Genomic DNA, 22,381 nt, shown 5'->3' on the forward strand with positions numbered 1-22,381 from the left:
CGATCTTCCCCAACCAAACATCGGGATCGACCTCATTCTACGGCTTCGAGAGGCGACAGGCGCGCACCGTCTAGAGAGAACGGGAGATCACAGTCGGCAGGGGATTCCTCCTTTAGCGCTCTGCCTCCATATTGGGTGGACTCGGACGAGTCCGAGGTCGATTCGACTTCACCCGATGCTGCGGTCACCTCACATGGCCCGGCATCACCGGAAGAACTGCACATCATGTTTGCCAAACTGATGTCCAGGCTGGTGAAGTCATTGGAGATTGAGGCTAATCAACAACCTGGCCCCAGCACTGATCACTTCTACGATGTAGTGTGGGGGGAACAATCAACCTCCATCACTTTACCACTTATTACGACAAGCGGTGACCCAACCGTGGGACCTCCCGACGCAACCGCAACTGACCTCGAGAAGATACGAGGCGATGTATAGACTTCGTGAGGGGGACATTCCGTTCCTCCTCCGCCACCCCAAGCCGAATTCGATGGTGGTAGAATCTTCTCAAGGCCGGGAGGCACGGGGCCACACAACGCCCAGAGATAAAGAGGGAAGGAAGATTGACTCCCTTACGCGCCGGGTCTGTACAGCCTCGGGACCCAGCCTAAGAATTTTGAATGATGAGGCGACCTTGGCATGTTATCAATATTTCATTATGCAGCGCCTGGACAATATCATTGCCACCCTCCCAGATAATCAAGGCAACTTGGCGCAAGTGTTCGTAAAGGAGGCAATGCAGGTCACAATGCAACAGCTATCCACAGCTAGGCACCATGTGGATACAGACTCGAGGGCTCCCGTCGGCGCCATCTCTCTCCAGAGACACGCCTGGTTGCGTAACTGCAACTTTCCGGAAGAGATGAAGAGAAGGATCGAGGAGATGCCCTTTGATGGATCCGGCCTCTTCAACGCTAAGACTGATCACAAGTTGAAGAAGATCCACGAGTCGAGGATGATGGCCCGGCATATAGAGATGCAACCTCTCCCTCGACGTAAGTGGTCGTGGACCCATCCACAGTATAGACAACAATACCCACCCCACCAACAGCCACAACATCGCTAGCAACGCCGCAAACAACCACCCCAGCGATTCCCGCAAAGCCGCCGCCGTTTCAAAGGAGATAGACACCAGCGCTGATGGGGCGGGTGAACCTTTCCTTTCCTTCCAACTCCCCCCTCCCCCCTCTCATTTGGGGACGGGCTGAAAAGCCGACTCCCCATTTGGGAGTCCATTACATCTCATGGGTGGGTGTTATCCATCATCCAGCACGGATATAGAATTGAATTCGACATCGTTCCATCATCGAGTCCTTTCGGGTTTACTCCATGCTTGCCAGTATTGTTAGACCAGGTTTATCAACTCCTGTCTAAAGGAGCTATACGTTGCTTGTCTTTATCAGAAGGACTCCACGGATTCTATTCTAGATATTTTACGGTCCTGAAACGAGATGGAGGTCTTCGACTGATATTGGACCTCAGGGCTCTCCATAAATTTATAACACCAAAGAAGTTTTGGATGACCAGACTTCAAAATATCCTGCCGTTGCTGGAGAGAGGGGATTGGTTCGCCTCACTGGACTTGAGGGATGCCTATTTTCATATTTCAATCCATCCATATCATAGGCGTTTCCTCTGTTTCGCGGTAGCTTCTCAAATCTACGAATTCAAGGTGCTGCCATTTGGACTGGCCACTGCACTGAGGGTTTTCACGAAGTGTACGGCCCCCGTCTGCGCATACCTTCGACTACGTGAAATTCAGATACACCCTTACCTCGATGACTGGCTTTTGGTCTCCCAGACTAGAGAAGGACTTAGCTCCTCTGTAAAAATGGCTTGTGACTTATTGCAAGACCTTGGACTCTGCATTAATTGTGAGAAATCTTCTCTTGTCCCTACGCAGACGATCAACTTTATTGGAGCTTGACTGGATTCTACGGTGGTGAAGGCCTTCCTCCCCCAAGACAGATAGTGCACTATCGCTCAACACATCCACTGAATTCGACGAGAAGGAACTGTTTCTGCCCGGTCTGTTCAGAGACGTTTGGGACACATGGCAGCATCCATTGCTGTAGTCCTGTATGCCAAACTCCGGCTTCGCCCCCTTCAACTGTTCTTCAACGGAACATTCCTGCCACAGACGGATTCGCCTACGAAGCTGATTCGACTCCCGTCCTCTGTCCTACAGTCTCTACGATGGTGGATGGCATCAGAAAACCTAAACATCGGAGTTCCGTTTCGACCTCGGTACCCTACAGTGACTCTCGGTACCAATGCGTCCCTCCTGGGATGGGGAGCCCTGTGCTCCAACCTATGCACACAGGGTGTTTGGAACCGACAGGAGTCCAGGAATCATATCAACTTCCTGGAACTACTTGCAGTATTCAAAGCACTACAATCATTCAAGGACGTGCTTTGCCGTCAAGTTGTCCAAATAACTTCGGACAACATGGCCACGGTCTTTTATTTAAACAAGCAAGGGGGGACGAGGTCTCCAAAATTAGCCCGTTTGTCGATGCAAATCTGGGAGTGGTGCATATCGAGAGACATCACCCTGATGGCAGTGCATCTAGTGGGTACGGACGATGTAGAAGCAGATCTCTTGAGCAGGCACATGTCCAAGTCGCACGAATAGGAACTAGATTGCCAGACTTGCAACAGGCTGTTCCAGCAATGGGGTCTCCCAGATATAGACCTGTTCACCACCCGACAAAACAGGGTGTGCAAGACTTTTTGTTGGAGAGCGGGAGTCGGACAGGGGTCGTTCGGGGATGCCTTTATGATCCCTTGGAACGATACGATCTTTTACGCTTTCCTCCCGATTCTCCTCATCATGAGAGTAATAGCAAAGATCATTCATGACGGGGCCACAGGACTGCTGATAACTCCTTGGTGGCCACGCCAGCCATGGTTTTCGACACTTCTTCGCATTTCCTGAGACGAATACCTTCAACTCCCTCCCATTCCTTATCTTATAACTCAACAGGAGGGCGCAATCTGACACCCGGATCTAGCGTTGCTGAAGCTGACAGCCTGGCGAATTCGATAGCAGTTAACGCTGGCACGGTACCAATGCCGTCTGCGGTTCCTACTGCTTCTATCCCTAGATCCGACACACCATTCTATGCTGTGATTCCATCTACTTCTTCTGCGTCCTTGGATCCAATGACTGTTCTGTCGGCCTCGCGAGTTCTTCATCTGGACATCTAATATATTCTCAATTCTGCACTAAGGCCATCCACTCGAAAATCGTACATGGCAAAGTGGCGTAGATTCTCTATTTTTGCCGAATCCCATTCGTTTTCACCGAGCTCTGCATCCATAGATCAGATCCTTCAGTTCCTCTTCGAACTCCACTGTTCCAGGCTTAAACCATCCTCCATAAGAGTATGGGACAGTACAGGGTTTTTCCATTTTTTCTCAGCCATTGGTTAAGAGATTTCTTAAGGGACTCTACAACCTCCATCCAACTGTCAGACTGCTTATGCCCACGTGGAGTATCTCAGTGGTATTACAGGCATTAACAACGACCTCCCTTCAAGCCCCTGGTAACAATTGATTTACGTCTTGCTTTTTGGAAAACTGCTTTCCTTATAGCAGTTACTTCAGCCTGTAGATCTAGTGAACTCTGTGCCCTCAGGGTAGACCCTCCATTTTTGAATTTTCATAAAGAGAAAGCAGTGCTCCAAATGGACCCGTTGTTTCTTCCAAAAGTAGCTACATCTTTCCACGTGGACCAGGAGATTATCTTGCCTGCATTTTTCCTGTCTCCTTTGAATCCAATTGAGAGGTCTCTGCATACTCTCGATGTCCAGCGCTGCCTAGCTTTCTGCAGATCAAGGACCGAGTCTATTCGACATTCCAATAGACTCTTCATTAAATATTCAGAACAGAATCGAGATTTTCCGGTTACTCCTCAGAGACTATCTAAATGGATAGTTCACACTATTACTTTGTCCTATCAGTTGGCCAAGATAGACTTACCGACAGTTCCCAGAGGTCATTCCATTAGAGCTGTAGCTGCATCTTCAGCCTTTGCGTCGGGAGTACCGATTGAGGATGTATGCAGAGCTGCCACCTGGGCTACTCCATGTACTTTTACAAAGCACTATAGACTGGATGTTCGTGCTAGGCAGGACTGCTCATTCGGCAGAGCCGTTCTTTCAGCTATTCTTCGTTGATGACACCTCCCTCCACCAGTTCGGGTAAACTTGTTATTCTACCCATATGTGTGATGCACAGAGGCCACAACAAAGAAGAGCAGGTTGCTTACCTGTATCTGATGTTCTTCGAGTGGCCATCTGTGCAGTCACACAACCCACCTGCCAGCCCCGCTTGGTGTCAATGGGTGGTTCTAGTTTTTTCCTCGGTACTGACAAATTTTTTTAGAGAGTGAACGTCCGGTCTGTCAAAGACTGGAAAATGGCGGACACTCTGCTCCATATATACTGCTAGTGGGGAGAGGGAGCGGAGCTTCCCGCCAAACTGTTAGCTATCAATCTTCTGGCCATAGGCACTGCGCAGGCGCAAAACCCATATGTGTGACTGCACAGATGGCCACTCGAAGAACATCAGTTACAGGTAAGCAACCTGCTCGTCCTGAGTGGTCTTGCTCCTGTGATAGAGCCTTGTTCCTCCTTGACTCCTTTTTATAGGAAAGAAGAAAAGAAAAGAAAAAAGAAGCACTCCTCCATCTGGCACTAGACAGATACACTGGGGCAGCTGCAGGCTGTCTTCATAGGTGTGTGAAGATACTGGCCCAGACCATACTGAATTTTGTGGGTTTAGTTATTGCCAAAGGAAATTCCCAAAAACTGCATGTCATTTCACAGACATTTATTCCAGTGCTTAGGGGTCTATCTGTTTTGATTCTAAAAACAAAAAAAGATGTATGATTCATTGTAAAATGGCTGAAAAGTTTCTTAAGAAATAGCCTTTCTGGATGGAAATGTTAAGATCCATAGTGGCATGCATGAACAAACAGAACTTCCATCAATCTGCCAGAAGTTTATCACCAAATTTGCTTCCAAACCAGTCTCAGGAAAACTCTGATTCTCATTTCAACAACTTCCATTTTCAGTACTGAGCCACTACCATTTTGGCTAACTTTGGAAGCAACAGGTTAATCAAGGTTCTGGTAGCCAAGATGGCATGTACAAGGAAATGGGGACGGGGGGGGGGGGGATCTTTCTTCCTGTCTGGGTGACATAATCTGGCTACTCTCTTCAGAAAGGGCATTAAGACGTTGCAGGAACACAAACTTGAAATCAATTGAGGCAAGAGTTCTGACACAGAATCTAGCATATTTGGGCTGGATATACTACAATGCAGAATGTTCTTCACTGAGGAGACACAGGTGAAGAAAGGGTGTCCTCTGACTGTTCTTCATAGTCTCTGTGCATCACATGTATGGACTCTGTGTCTGTGTGGAGCCTCTCTGTGGGAAGTTTCTAAAGCTGAGAATGTTTTGGCAGAAACCCATCTAACGCACCAACACTGAGGGTAGGAGAGGGCTTCCTGCCCATAACCTCTGTTCCACTTTTACCACAATTGTGTATAGCCTTGGGGAGTTTGTCTGTTTGTAATCAGTAATGATTTTTCAGTTGCTGCTGCTTCTCTGTTTTTACCTCTTGTCTTCTTTTAACATTTCCCTAATTACCCTTTTCCTATCTTTTTTACTGTGCTACTGATCTTTTGCTCTTTTTTCTGTTTAAAAAATATCCCTTCATCCTTCTTTGGAATCTTTGGAAGTATTGTAAACAGATAAAACACAAATAAAATAAACAGTTCTCAATAGAGTTTAGAATATTCTTGACATAACATTAAGCCTAACATTAATTGATGATGATGGAAATGGACCTGGTGCCGGAGAGTGGGAGGTTACTACTGGAGTCACTTTCAAGGGTTTTTTTCTGCAACCATTTTCTTATTCTCATCATAAATGGACTTGTAGCAGCTGAGGACCTCAGTAACTGCATGGTAAACCTTTGTGAACCTCTCCATGTTAAGATCTTGCTCCTCAAACTTTGCCATCCCTACTTCAATGGTATGGTTACAGGGACAAATGCTAAAGAAAAACCAGAGGGGAACTACACGCCTTATACACACCCCAAAACACACTGGCTTGGGTATGCTTCAGCTGGTGCTGTGGAACAAAAAGCTATAAATTACTGTATCTCTAGGGAATTTGGCTTCTACTCCAGATACTTGACAGTACTGAAGCAGGATGGAGGACTATCAATGCCTTCATCCCATTGAAGAAATTTAATATGGGCATATTGCAGAACATTTCTTGCTGTGCAAAGGAGATGCTTATTTCCACTCGAACAGGCATTTCCTATGTTTCCAAATTGGAAGAGAGGCCTTTTGTTTTTTTGTTCTTCCTTTTGGACTACCCACAGCTCCAAGGGTCTTCACAAAGTGTATGGTGGTAGTCTCTGCCCATGTCCACCTACAGGGGATCCAGATTTATCTCCACATGGATGTCTAGCTGATTGTGGCACCATCTAAACAAGATTTGTTTTATTCCCTCAATGCTACAGGTACATATTTGGACAAGTTTGAGCTTTGTATAAACTTAGAAAAATCTCCTTTCCCTGCCACAGCCTAGCTCATCTTGAATTTGGTAAGAGCTTAACTTCTATAACCCAGAGACTTGGTCTTAAGATAACCAACAGTCAGTGAAAGCACCCTGTTGTCACCACCTTTCAAATCCAGTGGCTCCTAGGTTTTATGGCAGCAGTGGTTGTGGTAGTGCTGCTAGTCAGACTGTGGTTGTGTCTTCTGCAGCTATGGTTTATATATCCATATAATCCCATGGACAACCTTCAACAAACTCACCTCTGGATTCCAAAATCCATCTGGATGAGTCTTGAGTGGTAGATGCATCATTACAACCTCACTAAAGGGATTCCTTTTGTCTCCCCCAAGCTGGCTTTCACTAAAAAGTGCTTGCACAGCCCTCACTGCTTTTAAAAACTTTGCTTTCTCATCACTGTTCTCAGATAGCCAAGGCAGCATCACTGTGGTCTTCTATATCCACAAACAGTTTCTCTCTCTGGCCCATCTAGTCATCAGGTTCTGGAATTGGTGTGTCAACAGGGGTTTCATTCTTATAGTCATCCATGTTGCAGGCAGTGACAACACCTTGGATGACAGCCATCCACATTTTGAATTGCACAAATGGCAGTTAGACACCAGCATGCTGAGAGAGATCTTCTCAATGTTGGGGTTGCCTACAGTTAGTCTTTTTGCCACATGAACAAAGCACTATGCCTTAGCTTCTGCTCTCAGGCAGGAGTGGGTAGAGAGTATCTGAGAGACACTGTTCTTCTGATCTGGTTGGGGACATTATTTTACCTATTTTACCCATTTCCTTTGATCATGGGAATGCTAGTGAAGGTTAGTCAAGACAGAATGGACTGCATCATCAATACACCTTGGTGGTCCAAACAGCCATGGTTTGCTCAACTGGTCCAAATACTAGACTGAACCTTCCTTCAGCTCCCATCAAAACTGGAGCTAATCTCTTGGGATCAGAGAAAAGTATTGTACCCAGTCATATGTACCCTGCATTTCATGGCCTGGAGTATTCTTCCCTAGATGCAGAGATTACCACCCTTCCTGAAGAATTGTGCTTGATACTGGATGCCACTTTGAAGCCTTCTATCAAGAGATTCTGTCATGTGAAATGAAAGGTTTTCTGTTCCTTTGCATTGCTTTGCAAAAAGACTCCACTCTGTATTGATGCATGAGAGAACAAATTCTCCTCTTCCTTCACTTTCTGTTTCAGTGGGGACCAGAGACATCCTCCATCCTTGTCTACCTAGCAGCAATCTCAGCCTTCCTTGTACTGACTCAGGGTTTGCCTATTTTTCTCCTCTCTGTCTTGACGGTGGGGGTGGGGGTGGCAAGAATGTCACCCTGTCAACATGCTCTCTAACACTTAATTGGAGTCTCTGTCATTCTGCAAGCCCTTACAAAGACTCTTTATGAACCCATGGTGGTCTACACCTGCTGTCGTGGAAGGTTGCTTTTCTGTTGGTGATTACTTCAGTCCACTGTTTCAGTGAGATAAGCATTCTCAGGGTGGATACTGTATATCTGGTCTTCCATATGGACAAAGTGATGCTACATTTGGACCCCTCTTTCCTCTCTAAGCTTATTTCACATTTTCATATCAACCAGGACATTGTCTTATTAGCCTTTTTTTTTACCTCTGTCCTCGAATTTGATAGATTCAATGTTTCATAAATTGGATGTTTGTTGAGTACTTGCATTCTAATACTCTAGAACTTAAGTCGTTCTGCTCCTCTTGAAATTTTTTTATTTGCTTACAAAGGGAAAAATAAAAGGACTTTCTGTGTCTTCTCAGACACTAGCAGCCTGGGTGATACAGTCTTCTGGGCTTATGAGCTTGCCAATATATAGCTCTCAGGACCATTGAAGATGCACTCTACTCAGGCAATGACACCATGCACTGCTCTACGCACTGGAATTTCCCTCCCTGATCTCTGTAGAGCACCCACTTGGTCTATCCCATTGACCTTTGTGAAGCACTGCAAGCTCAGTGTTGGTGTCCGAGCAGATTGTGCCTTCAGGAGGGCAGCCCTTTCTTCAGTTTTACAATAATGACACTGGATTACTTCCAGGAAGGTAAGCTTGCTAATCAACCATATGTGTGTTGCACAGGGACCATGAAGAAGAAGGGTTGCTTACATGTAACTGTCATTCTTCAGTGGTCATCTGTGCATTCATACAACCCACCCACTGTCCCTGCTTTGGTGTCATACTTATCTAATACACAGTGATCATTTTTTACTATTGTTGAGGTTGGCCTGTCAGATCCTACCTCTATTCCAAAGCCACAATGAAGGTCTTGAGTGAACCGAGGGCGTGAACTGAAGGACTGAACTGAGGGAATGGGCAGGAGCCCCTCTAATAGAACCATGAGGAGGAGAGGGGTTCCTGCCAGAACTCTCAGTTCTAGAAACTTCCTGAAAGCAGGCTTCATGCAGACACAGAGCTTGTATGTGAGAATGCATAGATGGCCACTGGAAGAATGGCAGTCACAGGTCTCCTCCGGTCATGTTCTTTTCTCTCTTAGTTACAGTAAGGAACTATTTAAACTTAATGGTGGTCTCTTAACTGTTTGTCAGCTGGGTCCCCTCCCGCTCAAGTTTGAGCTGGCCATTTCTGCCTTACCCAGACCAGGAGTGCGAGGCTGCTGTTCCCCAGGAAGAAGCAGTTCTAGGATTTTGATCTTGGCTCCTGATACAGGGGAAGGCATTATCCCAGTGTTTCTAAATGTCTTCCAGGAGTCTGAGAAAATAGGAATACATAGGCAGAAATTTCAATATTCCATTCAGATGTTGGTATTCCATTCAAACTAAGGGCATTTGCATCAAATTACCATCCTGTGGACGTATTAATGATACTAGCATCAGTAATGCTTGATCTGTGCTGAGTTCTTAATGTGGTATTCACAATGTAGCTCCAGCTGTTTGCAAATACATTAGGACAGTTGCTCTAATGAAAGATACCAATAACAGGTATATTTTTTCATGGCATTGTTTTATTTTCTTCTAGACATGTTTTATTTCTATAGATGATTTGCTTGAAGCTTTTGATACATTTCTAGAACCACCTTCATTAGAATATAAAATATGGCTGAAACTTGCTCTTGATGTTACTCTCAAAACTTTCAAAGAAAATCTTCCTAACCAGGTAAGTGTGTATATTTAATAACTAATACATCAATGTTATCCACTATCATGTTTAACAAGATTCATGTATGTTGAGCATTTTTAAATGGTTAATAATGTACACATGCATATATTTTAGGGTGATAGTGTTGCTTTCTACCTCATTTAGTCACCCTTGATATTTTTTCTCTTTTTAAAAATGTTATTCATTTATTGTAATAGTAAATTATGAATAATTAATGAAAATTATTCAACAGCTTCAGTCAACCTATAACACCTTCAGATTATAAGTAGATAAATATTATTGTGAGAATGTACTTCAAAATGCAATAGCACAATAGTATTACAACACAAATAAATCAGACGTTAAAAATATGATATTTAAACAACATTAAATCATACGCAGGCACACAAAGTGATCATTTCAAAAAGAAATAGATTTCTTTCTTCTATGTACTTGTTATCTTGATGTCTTACCTTGCTAGTTTTAATTATGTCAATTAATTTGATCACATGTACCCTGTCCCACAGTCCATTAATGTATTAAATAATGGAGGATTAGTTTTTTTCAAATATAAGGAATGGCTGTGTGAGCTTTTAACATATGCACAAATATTTCAATGTCCTTCAGTATTATATCATACCTTGACATCTCTCTCATTTATTTCAAGATTGGTACCCAATAAAATCTGATTTTTAAGCATGACCCCCCCCCCCCCCCCCAAATCATTTCTGCTTTCAACTAGCCAAATTCCCAACATTTACACTCAAGCCTGCTCTGGCTCAGAACCCAGATTAAATTGAATACGTTCTTAAAACATAACCTTAAGATAACAGATGCCCTGGATCCTCTGCTTTCTGTGCAATCTCTATTGAAAGCTTAGCATTTAAGGCTGTATCATAAAATGAAAAAGAAAAATAATAGCCAAAATAAAACCCAGCAGCAATGCAAAGGTTTAAAGTACAGGTAACACATTTAATCAATGAATTGCTGATATAGCTGATGTGATACAATGAAGTCTTTGTGTGTGTGTGTTGTCTTAAATATTTACCTGAATGAATTATGATTGTATACAAGCTTATTGATTTGATACTTCATTAATAAATGTATAACAGTATTGGAAAAATAATTTTGAATTCACAGAATACTTTCAACAGTGTTATGTTGCAACTTTTATAAAATATTGCAGAATACATATATGGCTTTGTCTTGTAGGATTGGTCCTACAAGGTGTGCGTGCAATTTTCTAACATGTATGTGTTGGATGTACCAAACCACACCAAATGTGACATTTATGATGGGGCTATGGATGATGTCATTCTTGTACATGGAGCTGTACAAGATTGTCAACTGGGACAGCGATATTGTGCACCATGCATTTTGCCAAAAACCTGCCATCAGGTAAGGAAATATTTTAAAACTAGCTCTTCATTACTGGAAATGGGAAGGCACACATTCCAGAAAAAGGGAAAAAACCCATAACAAAGAAGGAAAAAGGCATAGCCATTGTTGTTCTCAATTTTTTTCATGGATGGAGAAGCATTTCTATCTTTAGTATTAGATTGGAGGTGCACTTGGTTTAGCTCAGATTGTGTTATTTATTTATTTTATCATTTATTGATTATATCCTTGATTAAGGTTGATTATATTCATGAAATATGCCTTTTATTTACAATTTCACACTACACCAAACCACAAAAAGGCGCCTATTGACATATTTGGAAGAATATGCTTATTGACAGATGTGGCTGAACTGCAGTTTAGTATTTTCTAGAAGTTGTATGAAAACAGGCTGCTGGCTGGGAGAGGTGTCCTGTCATTAACAAATAAGGGGATTGTATTGCTCCCAGGATCAGACCGGTTTGTATTCTATGTAAAGCCCTTTACCTTAGTGCTAGAAGAATGAATTTATATAATTTCAACAGTAACTGTTACTTATGGGAAAATTGTAGGTACAAGGCACTGCATCTGCAACAAAACTACTCGTTATACGAACAACAGAGCATGGAGCACGAAAGAGCACTGAAACATGTAGTAGCATTTGCCATTATCATTCAACTCGGAGACATGGTGAGAAAGTTCTTGAAAACCTTAAACTAGCAAACTAACAGAAATGTGTACTTCTGGCTTCATTTCCTCTGTTTGAAAACAATAGCAGAATTCCAGCACTATCTATTATCATAGGAAACGTTGTAGAGCAAACTTTCCTGCCCCTGTTCATGCTCTTGCATTCTCTCTTCTTGTTTGTAGTGGTCACAGTTAAGGTTTTTAAGTGAAAGGAGAAATGTCACTTTGCAAATTTAATGATTGTTATTTTATGGTTTTGAATGTAGTTCCTTATGAACTTGGTGTGGACATCACCTTCCAAGGTGTGCTGCTTGCCATGCTACGTTTTCCATTCTTCCCTTTTTACCCTCAGCAACTTCCCTCTTTCAGAGAGTCATTGGGAATTCACAAACTATGCTTAAAGGAGAAACATCTGGCCAAATTCCCAGATGCTGCTATACAAGCTTCAGCCCAGTCTCCTTATTTCCCTTAGTTTACTGTATGTAGCATCAGTTATGTAATTAGGCACTTGGAAGATAATGCTGAGGGTGTTTAGATAGGCAAACAATCTCCAAGTCCATTGATAAATATTTTAACATAAAGGGAGAAAGGGATAATACAGATCAAAGCACAGTAGAAAATAAAATAGCTTCTACCTAGCCTGTATTGCATATAAACCTAGATTCTACAACTTATGTGTTAATTGTACAGTTTCCAACAGGTTGTTTGTTATAAACACCACAACTGTAGGGATGCCTAAAGAAACAACTGATGGTTGTTGGCCATTGCAGAAGATAGGAGAGCTGAAAACCACATTATTGTTACCCCTTTGCCAGTGACTGATACAGCATTAAATAAAGCCCTTGTCCTCTGTCTTGGAGAAAAGTTGTGTTGCTCTGTTAGCTTCTCTGGTCTGAAGATTCTCTTTCAGATGTTGTACCCTACTCAGAGAGTTTTGGCTACAGGAAGATACAAGTTGCATATGTTCTTTCAAGAAAGTATGAGTGGAATCCTACGCATCTTTAGGAAGAGAAAAGTCCTACAAGCTGCAGCATGGACCAACCAGCATGGGTGGCTGGGTCATGCTGGGAACTATAGAACTTTTTTCTCATTTAGCATACATAGGATCATGCCCTAAATGTCAGTAAATTCTTTTGTCTTCCCTATTCAGTCATTTTAAATGTTTTAATTTACTTATCTCCACAACCCACTGGGTTGAAGTTATAAAAAAGCTGTAAAAGTTACATTGAACTGCTTCAACATAATTGCAAAAGTAGCCTTTTACTTCTGCTAAAATGCAATTAAAAGTACTATTTTGGGCTAGTGACTGAAGTTAAACATTGTTCAAACACAGCAGTACTCTTCAGCTAGAAACAGTCTGGGCTTTTGTAAACTTTTGAGCCACTGTCAGTACAGAGTTTTATAAAGTAAAGAAAACTTGACTCTTATTTTAAATAACATGCCATTTCTGTAGGTTATAAACACAAAGTAATTTTTCAGAATCAGTAGAACAGGATGAGCGTGAAGAAATTCTGTATTTTAATATTGTGCAATAATTTAGTAAAATCTTAAGAAATAAAATAACTTGTTTTTGTAACTGTTTTCAAAACAGCCACCATGGGACACATTTTTGCATTGGACAGTCGCAGTACGATAAACTCTGATTTAGTAAGTATACTAAATTTAAGCCAATTTCAGGTCAGTTTCATGCAGTGTTAAGAATTTAGTAAGATATTTTGGAAAATTGTATTCAAAACTATGGGAAGGTATATTCAAATTCAAACAATTAGTTTTATTGTACCATATAGGAAATTCTTGTTTGACCACAAGATCACCTTTGTTTTGTGGGGGAGGGCAGGGCAGGGCTGCCCTATGAACTGCTAGTGATTTCAGTGAGTTAGAACGTGATGGAAAGAGCAGAGAAGCAGAAGTCTTGTGGAAATACAGCACTAGGCAGATTCCCACATGAAGGTAAGTATGCCCATTGAATCCCTGTGGACTTAAGTGTCTTTCCCTCTTTGCTGCATTGTGGCCAATGAATTACATATTTTGAAAACGGAAAGCTTGATCGTATTGGTTTCTCTGCGTACACAAGACTGTATTGCACAGCTGGAAAGGAAAATACAGCTTTACATTCTGAACTCCCACAAGCACCTTTTGTGCAGATGTGTAACTGAAGCACTATTATGAACAATTTGGCAAAGTTTCTCAACTCAGTATTTCACACTCACCACTGTCCTGTGGCAGGAAGTTTTAGCCTTTTTCAGGATCAATAATGTGTAGAGACAGTACTTCTATGTTCCAAACTCTTCAAGCATGATGCTTAATTTTTTTGTCTTGACTTTCCAATTCTGGACTTGACCCCTTCAATCTGGCTTCACTGAAACTGCCATCAAAAATTAGCAATTACCTTCTGACTGCCAAATCTAAATAAACTCGGCTAAATCAACTCTGTTGCCTTTGATATAATTGATCATTCTGTCTTGCTTGATTTGATTACTCTGTCCTTGATTCACTTCCTTTATGCCATTGGCCTCTAGTACACTGCGGATGATTCTCTTTTTAATTATTCTTTCAGGGTTTCTACAGGGTGACGCTCCTCCTCTGCATTCCTTCTCTCTGTTAATTGTCTCAAGAGGGGACCATTTTTGCCATCTGCTAATCTTTCTCTATACACTTAACATGCTGATGAAACCCAGTTCCTCCCTGCTTCACCAGAGCTTTCTCTCTTCTTCCTGCATCTCCAACTAACTGCCTGTCTCAACTGCCTTAGATGTGGCATCATTGGTACTGAAGATAATTGATCTGAGACAAAGCACTCCTCATACGTATCCGTTGATCATGTCACCACTCAGCCTGCCAGAACAGGGACAAAGCCTTGACTTTATTGGACACCTTTCTCTCCTTGGTTATTTGCATTCAGTCTCTTGTCAAATTTTTTGTTTCTTCCATTGGCACAACTAAAAGGAGGAGTTGGAAGATGTGCAGAAAAGACCAATTAAAATTATCAAGGGGCTGAAGTGGGAAAGTTCATAACAGCTGAGATTATTTAGCTTTAAACAAAGTAGGGAGAGACACAATAGAGACATGCAGAATTATGCATGGTAAGGACAAAGTAGAAAAGGAGAAGTCTCCTTGTCTCATAATACTGAAAGCTGGGGTCATTTGGTAAAGCTGATCAATGGAAATTCAGGACAAATAACAGGTAACTATGGAATGAATGTAGCGATGACCACCAATTTGGATGGCTACATGCCACTACCAGTATCAGAGGCGGTATTTCTGTGTACACTCAGTGGGAAACGTAGGTAGCTTGCAGGTTTCCCATGGGCAGCTGTTTGGTCATTGTGTGAACAGTATGCTGGAGAAGTTAGACTTCAGCATGATCCAGCATGAATCTTCTGTTCTTGTACTAGTTGTTACATTCTGTAAAGTTGTCTCTTACTTAATGGCAGCTCTTAGAAGGCAGCCCCTCCAAAATGTCTTGTGCTTGACAGCCCTGCTCAGTTCTTGTAAACTCGAAGCCATGGCTTCCTTTATGGAATCAATCCATCTCATATCTGGTCTTCTTCTTCTGCCTTCAATTTTCCCTCACATGATTGTCTTCAGTAGTGAGCCTTGCCTTCTCATGATGCAGCCAGAGTATGATAGGTTCAGTTTTATTATTTTTGCTTCCAGGGAACCAAAATCAAATTTGATTTGATCTGGGACTTATTTGTTGTTCTTTTGGTTCAGGGTATTCTCAAAGCTCTCGCAATTTTTCTCCTGGCAGCTTTCTTCACTGTCTAGCTTTCACACATATACATAGTGATCAGGAATACAAGAATGTGGATGCTCTTGGCTGTGGCCTCCAGTGAAACATCCTTACACCTGATGATCTTTCCTAGTCCCTTCGTTGCTGCTTTTCCCAGTCACTCTCTTCAAATTTCTTGCTTGCATACTCCCTTTGAAATGATGGTGAGAAGGTATGCTAAATCTTTCGGTTTCTTCATTGTTGACCTTAATGACTTAAAGTTAGTCATTAGTTTGTTTGCTTAATGTTCAGCTGCAATCCTGCTTTTGCTGCACTTTCTTCTTTCACTTTTATGAGGACACATTTCAGTTCACTGCTGCTTTCTGCCAGTACTGTTATCATCTGCATATCTGAAATTATTGATGTGCTGATTTTCACTCCTCCTTTCTCTGATGCTAATGCAACCTTTCCTCATGCACCCATTTCTTTCAGGACTATCCATAGCTTCTCATGATTCATACAATCAAAGGCTTTGCAGTGGACTATAAAGCATAGACTGATTCTTTGATGTGCTCCAGTTGCTAAGATAGATTTGCAACATGATCTCAAGTGCCACTTTGTGAACCTGCCCTCGGAGGGGTACATTGAACCCACCCTCTCCCATAGTCTCCACATTCAGAAGACTCTGAAAGTTAAACTCAGCCAGCCTTTATTTATAAATATTTGTCACTTGTTTACTCACTAAGGCCCTTCCAGCCTATAGGTTCCTGTTCAGAGTAGACATATGCCTCCCTTTCCCCTTCCTGGATTTGCATCCACAGAATGACCAACACCCTTTGTTTGAGGTCCTTGCCCCTTTGGTGGCACCTCTCCTTGGAGCAAGACTTATTTGTTCTTGTGGGAGAGGCTTCCCCAGTCACTCTACACTTCCTCCTTCCACACAAGGTGTCAAGTCCAGATTTGGACATACCCACAGTCCGTCTGCCTCTTTCTGCTGGGTCCTTCCAGACTCCTTGCCAAAGGTAGCCAGGGGACTGCCTTCTTCCGTCATGGTACACAGCAGTTCCCTCTCTTCCTTCCAGCCCCTTCTCTCTGCCCACTTCTTCCTGCTACATCCCAGTACTTAATAGCCTGCTCTTCCTTAGCCCCAGCTATTGCTGGTGAAATTTCCCTCTCCCCTAGCTGGCTTAGTCTGCCCTTATTAACTTGAGGCATTTCAGGCAGGCCTTCATTTTGCCTTTATACTCACATCTGGCTGCTTGGAAATCTACAGGCAGAGCATGAGGATGACTTGACTGGTGCGTCCTGGTGCTCTGTTGCACTCTTTTCAGAACCCAGTTTGAACTACAGGCATTTCTTCTTATAGGGTAAAATTATTTGTTGCAACACCTTGAGTATCACTTTGCTTGCATGGGAAATTAGTGCAGTGGTGCAGTAGTTACTGCAGTCTTTACAATCTCATTTCCTGGGACTCACTGGAATGTATACTGAACATTTCCAATTTGTGGGCCAGTCTTTTGTTTTCCAGACTTGTCAGCATATTCTTGTTAGGATTTGGACTGATTCAGTCTCTGCAGCCTTGAATATTCCTATTGGTATCCTATCTACTCTGGATACTTTGTTCATTCCTAATCTATTCCAGATGCTTTATTCTTCCTTTTCAGAGCAGTTTTACTTTACTTTTCTTCTTCCTCATAGGATACCTCTTGGAAGGAGTCTGTCATCCTTTTGTCTCTTCTGTACATTGTCTCCATCTTCTCCTTGTTTTATCCTTGTCAGATACTCTGTTCCCCTGTTGGTCTTTCAGCATTCCTAGTCTAGGTTTGAATTTCCCTTTGATTTCTTGAATTGTCTGGAAAGAGGTCTTGTGTTTTTCCTCTTTTGTTGTTCCTGTCTGATCCTTTGCACTTGTCATTGTAATTATTCTTTTTGTCTTTTCAGCAACATGATAGTTGCTGAAAATTGCAATTCTTCCGTCATCCATCTAGTCTTTTTCCATCTTCTCACTACAGGAAAATTGTCTTTGCATTCTTCCTTAAAAATATCTCTGGTTTCAGTCCACAGTTCATAATGGACTTTAAATTCCTCAAGAATGTTATTTAAATTGCGTTTTGGCACAATGCATTTGTTAGTGATCTTTTCCAGCCTAACTTTGTTTTTTGATATTAAGAGTTCATGGCCTAACAATCTGCTCCTAAGGTTTCTTAATCACCTATTTCCAATTACACAGCCTATTTGAGTTCTGTACTGGCCATCTGGTGATGTCCATGTGTATAGTTGCATGATTGGTCACCTGAGCTTTACAGAATTCGAGTCATTCTTATAGTTGCTCTGTGTTATATTTCTGACCTCTTAACCAAATTATTTCACAACACTGGATTCTGCTTTTGTTTCTTTTGAGTTTCAGTAACCTGTGATTATCAGCATGTCTTGTTTTGGTGTTAACAATTTTCCTCTTCGGCATTCACGTTTTCCATTTTTTTTTCTTGAGCATCTGTTCTTGTAGCACGGACTTCTGGTTTTCCCAGCATTCTGATAAATTTTGTTTATAGCTTCTTACTGCTTATGCTACATTGCCTCATTACAGCCACTCTGATTCTTACGACTTTGTCATTTTCAGAGTAAAACACTCTCTTTGAAAATGACCCATTCCAATTGACTTTAGCTCAATTACTACCATGCACTGTAGTTCAGCCATTCCAGTTCTTACTTTACAGTTTCAGCTTGCCTTGATTTGTACTTTAACATTCCACATTCTGTATGTTGTGCAGCATTGCACTTTGCTCTTGCCACTGTGCATATTAGCCACTGGTCTTCCTTTCAGCAATCATCTAGTTACGTCATGACAGTGCTATCATTCTTGTCCTTTGCAAGTACCTTCTAACATGCAAGTCGCCTCTTCTGGTACTATCTTTTGCTTCGTTTTGATTACTTCATTTTGATTTGGTTTTCAAGGTAAGAAATCTTCAAAAATGGTTTACCATTGCCTTCCACTACACAGCACTAACCAGATTACCTGGAGCTTCACTGCTGTTGTCTATGAAAGATCATCCAGCAGTGTTACCTTCAACTACTGCTGCTGCCCAGTAGCTGCCCTTAAGAGGGTAAATGCACTGTAATCTGGGGTCTCAGCAGTTGGCCTCCTGAGTATTTTGTGGCTGGGTGTGCCACCCATTTTAAACAGGCAAGCCTCCCATGGCCCCACACTTCTTGCTCAAAATTCTAATTGTGCTGGTTCACTTAAAAATACTGTGGAGCTCTGCTCTTGTGTACCATTCTTTTCAGTCTTTAAGAGATTCTCAGTGAGACCACCAAATGGGTTAAAATTGGCTTAATGCTTACATTCTTACTAGATCATTGATCTCTTTCCAATCTCATATATGGGGGCAAAAGTGACAAACCCAATAACAGGTTTCACTACAGAAGCAGCTAGTCTGAAAATATATCAATATTGTCTAGTAATTTGTACCAGATTTATTAAATTGGATTTTTATGTAGATAGTGCATCCAAAATATACAAACATGATTTTACTTCTGCACAGGAATATACATATGTGAGCTCCCAAAATGCCAGCTTGAGAAGAGTTTAATGAGAAATGCACATCATGTTCCAGTAGCACAGAACAAAGATATGAGATTCTGTAGAGAAAGAAGGCATAAAAAAAATCAGCTTCCTGATGGAACAATTGCATTACTTCATTTGTATTTTTGCAACTATTTAATATTTTACAAGTTTTACAAATTTGGGGGGACAAGACTACTAATAAAACCAAAGTTTAGTATATAAACACAAAATAGACAGTTTAAATTGTTGTTAACAATGAGTTTTTGAATATGTTATTTCAGCTGTTATAATCTGTAAAATAAATTTTCTAAGAAAAATTCAGAATGTTCATATCACTATGACAGAAGAACAATGCATACTGTTTCCCATTTTGAAATTTACGTATTTCTTACTAATTGATTGCGCTAAACAATGCAAGCCATTGGTCTGCAACTCAATAAAACTTCAACTATAACGGATCATCAAGACATTCAAGATGCTTGAGGCTTTTTAAAAAGGTAGGCAGCCTGCCTCAGTTGTTACATGAAAAGCTTTCACTGTTTGAGAAAAGAAGTTTCTCCAGGTTCCTGGTACAAATGCAGTCCCAGTATTTTTCCTACATCGCATGTAAATTCCGTGTTTGTAAAAAGCTGCTCAATTATGAAAAGTCAGACTATGCAGCTAACCTACACAGATCAAATGTTTGTGCATGTGCACAACCAACATTTTTATTAAAGAATTTTCACTTATCCTGTATTTAATAATTTTAACCATTTGTGTTCTAAGTTAGTTTGTACCACGGTCAAATATTCAGTCACCTGCATTTGCACACAGATGTGAGATAGCAGCCGTTTCAGATCTGAAAATGATTTATGTATATTAGTCCATAAATAGTGTAAATATTGCTCTTTATTTACATATGCATGTTTGTGAAAAGTTGATATGTTGCTGCACATAAAACAAGTAAAAAGTCCCTGTTACATTCAAAGGAATTTTTCACATAATATTAGAAAATCAGGGAAGAACCTGCAATTTTAAAAGATAGAATCTGGTGCATACCACTTTCTAATCCACTGTTCCCAATTCTCCCTGCTGAGTTCATTGTAGCGGTGAGGGAAGTGCAAGTTCAAAACTGCTTAATGTTTTCACATCTTTCTAGCATGAGTAAGAATTTAACAGCAGCAATAAACTATGTAACATACAATTCCTTTGATGAAGAAACCTGATGCTCCTAGTGCATTGTTTTAAGCAAGTGTGTGTAATGTGGGTTATCCCCTTAATGCATTCTTTTGAGACAGTACTTAAGGATATACAAAGATCATCTATTAATTGAAAGCCATTTACTTTAGCTGCCATCTGCTTCTACTGTAACATGAGAAATGGGATGTTGCGATTTCCCCAGCAGTGGTAGCTATAAGTGATAGGCGGCTGCAGGCACCTAAACTGCAGTAGTTGAGGCTGGTGGGGAAATAGCATGTGCAATCTTTTTTCACATCCTCTAGAGTCCTCCAGTATAACTGGCCCATTTATTTGAAATAAAGGCAGACATGCTACATGAATGCTGTTTTCTTTGAAATCTTAAGAAATGAGGATAGAAGAAAAGTACCAGTATACATTTGTCTTTATTTCTGTATGCAATGTAGTATTAGGCACATAGCTTGGGACACTTTCTAAAATAAGTCATTGGCCATTGTTTAGAGTATCCTTTTGGCTTTTAAATACTGGTCAGGAAAACAAATGATGTAAAAATAAATGAATAACTTTCTATTAAAGAAATAAAAATGGATTTGCATCTAAAAGTGCAAGAGGTGAAGTACTTTAACCCTTCCACCAGATAATGTGCAATATACATTATATTGCTTCTGTTTGAGAAGGCGGTTGGAATTTTATGACATAGAAAATTATAAATTACAATTAGTTTCCATAATCACTATATATATATACACAAGCCAGGTATGAAAAAAACGGTTTAAAACTTACAAATGAAAAATTTCACACAGATCAAAACAGTGAAAGTATAACAATTAACATGCTCAAGTGCCCAATTTTGATATTTAAAGATATTATACCTTTAAAATACATGAACTGTAATTACATGAGCAGCATGGGCATTTCATTATATTTAGTTGATTTGTCAAAAGAATGACAGTGTTTTAAATATGAAGATTGTTCCAAAATGTTTAATTTTATAATGCTCTGAATTAAAGTACATCTTGGTGAATGGGTTAAAAAGTAGGTGAATCACTTAAAAATACACAACAAGCCATGTGCACTTCAAAATATTATAGTGTTTCACCTGTAAGGTATTGTTTCAAGCAAACAAGACTTAACAGAACATATGGCTTTACAATAACATCAATTTGTCAACTAAGTTGTAGCAATAAATACTTAAAATCTCTACCAATAGACTTACATTTTGATCTGGTTTAAACAATACGGGAAACAATTACCAATTGAAAGCCTGCTGTAAAATGCTGAACACCAAAAATTCCTTTTGAATCATTGTTTAAATCTAAAACAATCAAAACATTTAAAGGGCATTGCATCTGAACAATTCTTTGCCGAACTGAAAGAAACATGGACTTCAGGATTTTTTAGGGTGAAAATATTATGAAAACTGCTAAATACTTTGGTCACTAATTGTCAAATAGTTATGCCTCAAATACATTAGAATTGTGTATTCACTTTTTTATAAAACTATTCTTACAGCCATTTTAACTATAGTATCACTACTATTGTTACGTGGGTAGCAAGATCTTATTTCACAGGCCACCCATCATTTAGAACAATACAATATAAACATACGCAAAAAAATTCTTGGTATTTCTCAATGTGCAATTTTTACACTTATGAATTTCTGTACAATGTCTTAAAATCTAGAATATAAATGTTGCTGGTCCTGATCCCTTGTGAATTTAGTGCAGCAGTGACTGGCTCCAATAGGCTCTAGATGAAATCCTCAAGAGACCCAAATCCTTGGATATCAGTTCATAAGCTTCAGCCAACGGCAGTCGAAATCACATATCATACAGGGCCATTAACAGATGCCTCTGATAGAAGAGCTTGCTGATCTGTCCTATGGAGTCAAGCAGAAGATCTAAGCATCACCTTAACATTAAACAGTATAAATAAAGCCAGCAAATAAACACACTGCTTCATGTCCTCAAGCTATACTTCAGGTGGAGCCACTGGCTTTGTAGAAGAGTGTGGAAATCTGAAGGAGGAGAGCTGGCACAATTTAAGTGTGTGCATCCTTTCATTCATATCTTTGATTTGTTTTGGATGACTTTCCTAGCAGACCACAATATAGCACTTCAGTGTTCTGCCTACAGTGTATGGCTACACTCCTCATA

The 22,381-nt window shown here is 40.8% G+C and overlaps 2 protein-coding genes across 11 annotated transcripts in view; one reads left to right on the forward strand and one right to left on the reverse strand.

Annotated features, from left to right (window-relative positions):
* LOC123021357 (sodium/hydrogen exchanger 10-like) overlaps window positions 1-11,813 on the forward strand; it is an 85,765-nt gene extending 73,952 nt beyond the window's left edge. The window contains 3 exon segments of the mRNA XM_044426069.1: window positions 9,589-9,726; window positions 10,921-11,106; window positions 11,658-11,813. Coding sequence (XP_044282004.1) covers window positions 9,589-9,726; window positions 10,921-11,106; window positions 11,658-11,813 — 480 coding nt within the window.
* Window positions 11,814-19,052: 7,239 nt separating this feature from the next.
* PPP6R3 (protein phosphatase 6 regulatory subunit 3) overlaps window positions 19,053-22,381 on the reverse strand; it is a 76,730-nt gene continuing 73,401 nt past the window's right edge. For all 10 annotated transcript variants that reach the window (XM_044426011.1, XM_044426009.1, XM_044426008.1 and 7 more), the window contains one exon: window positions 19,053-22,104. In XM_044426011.1, coding sequence (XP_044281946.1) covers window positions 22,053-22,104 — 52 coding nt within the window. In that variant the 3' untranslated portion in view covers window positions 19,053-22,052. The remainder of the gene's footprint in view (window positions 22,105-22,381) is intronic.

The sequence above is a fragment of the Varanus komodoensis genome, unplaced genomic scaffold (assembly GCF_004798865.1).
Source record: "Varanus komodoensis strain SLA01 unplaced genomic scaffold, ASM479886v1 scaffold16, whole genome shotgun sequence".
Classification (NCBI taxonomy): domain Eukaryota; kingdom Metazoa; phylum Chordata; class Lepidosauria; order Squamata; family Varanidae; genus Varanus; species Varanus komodoensis.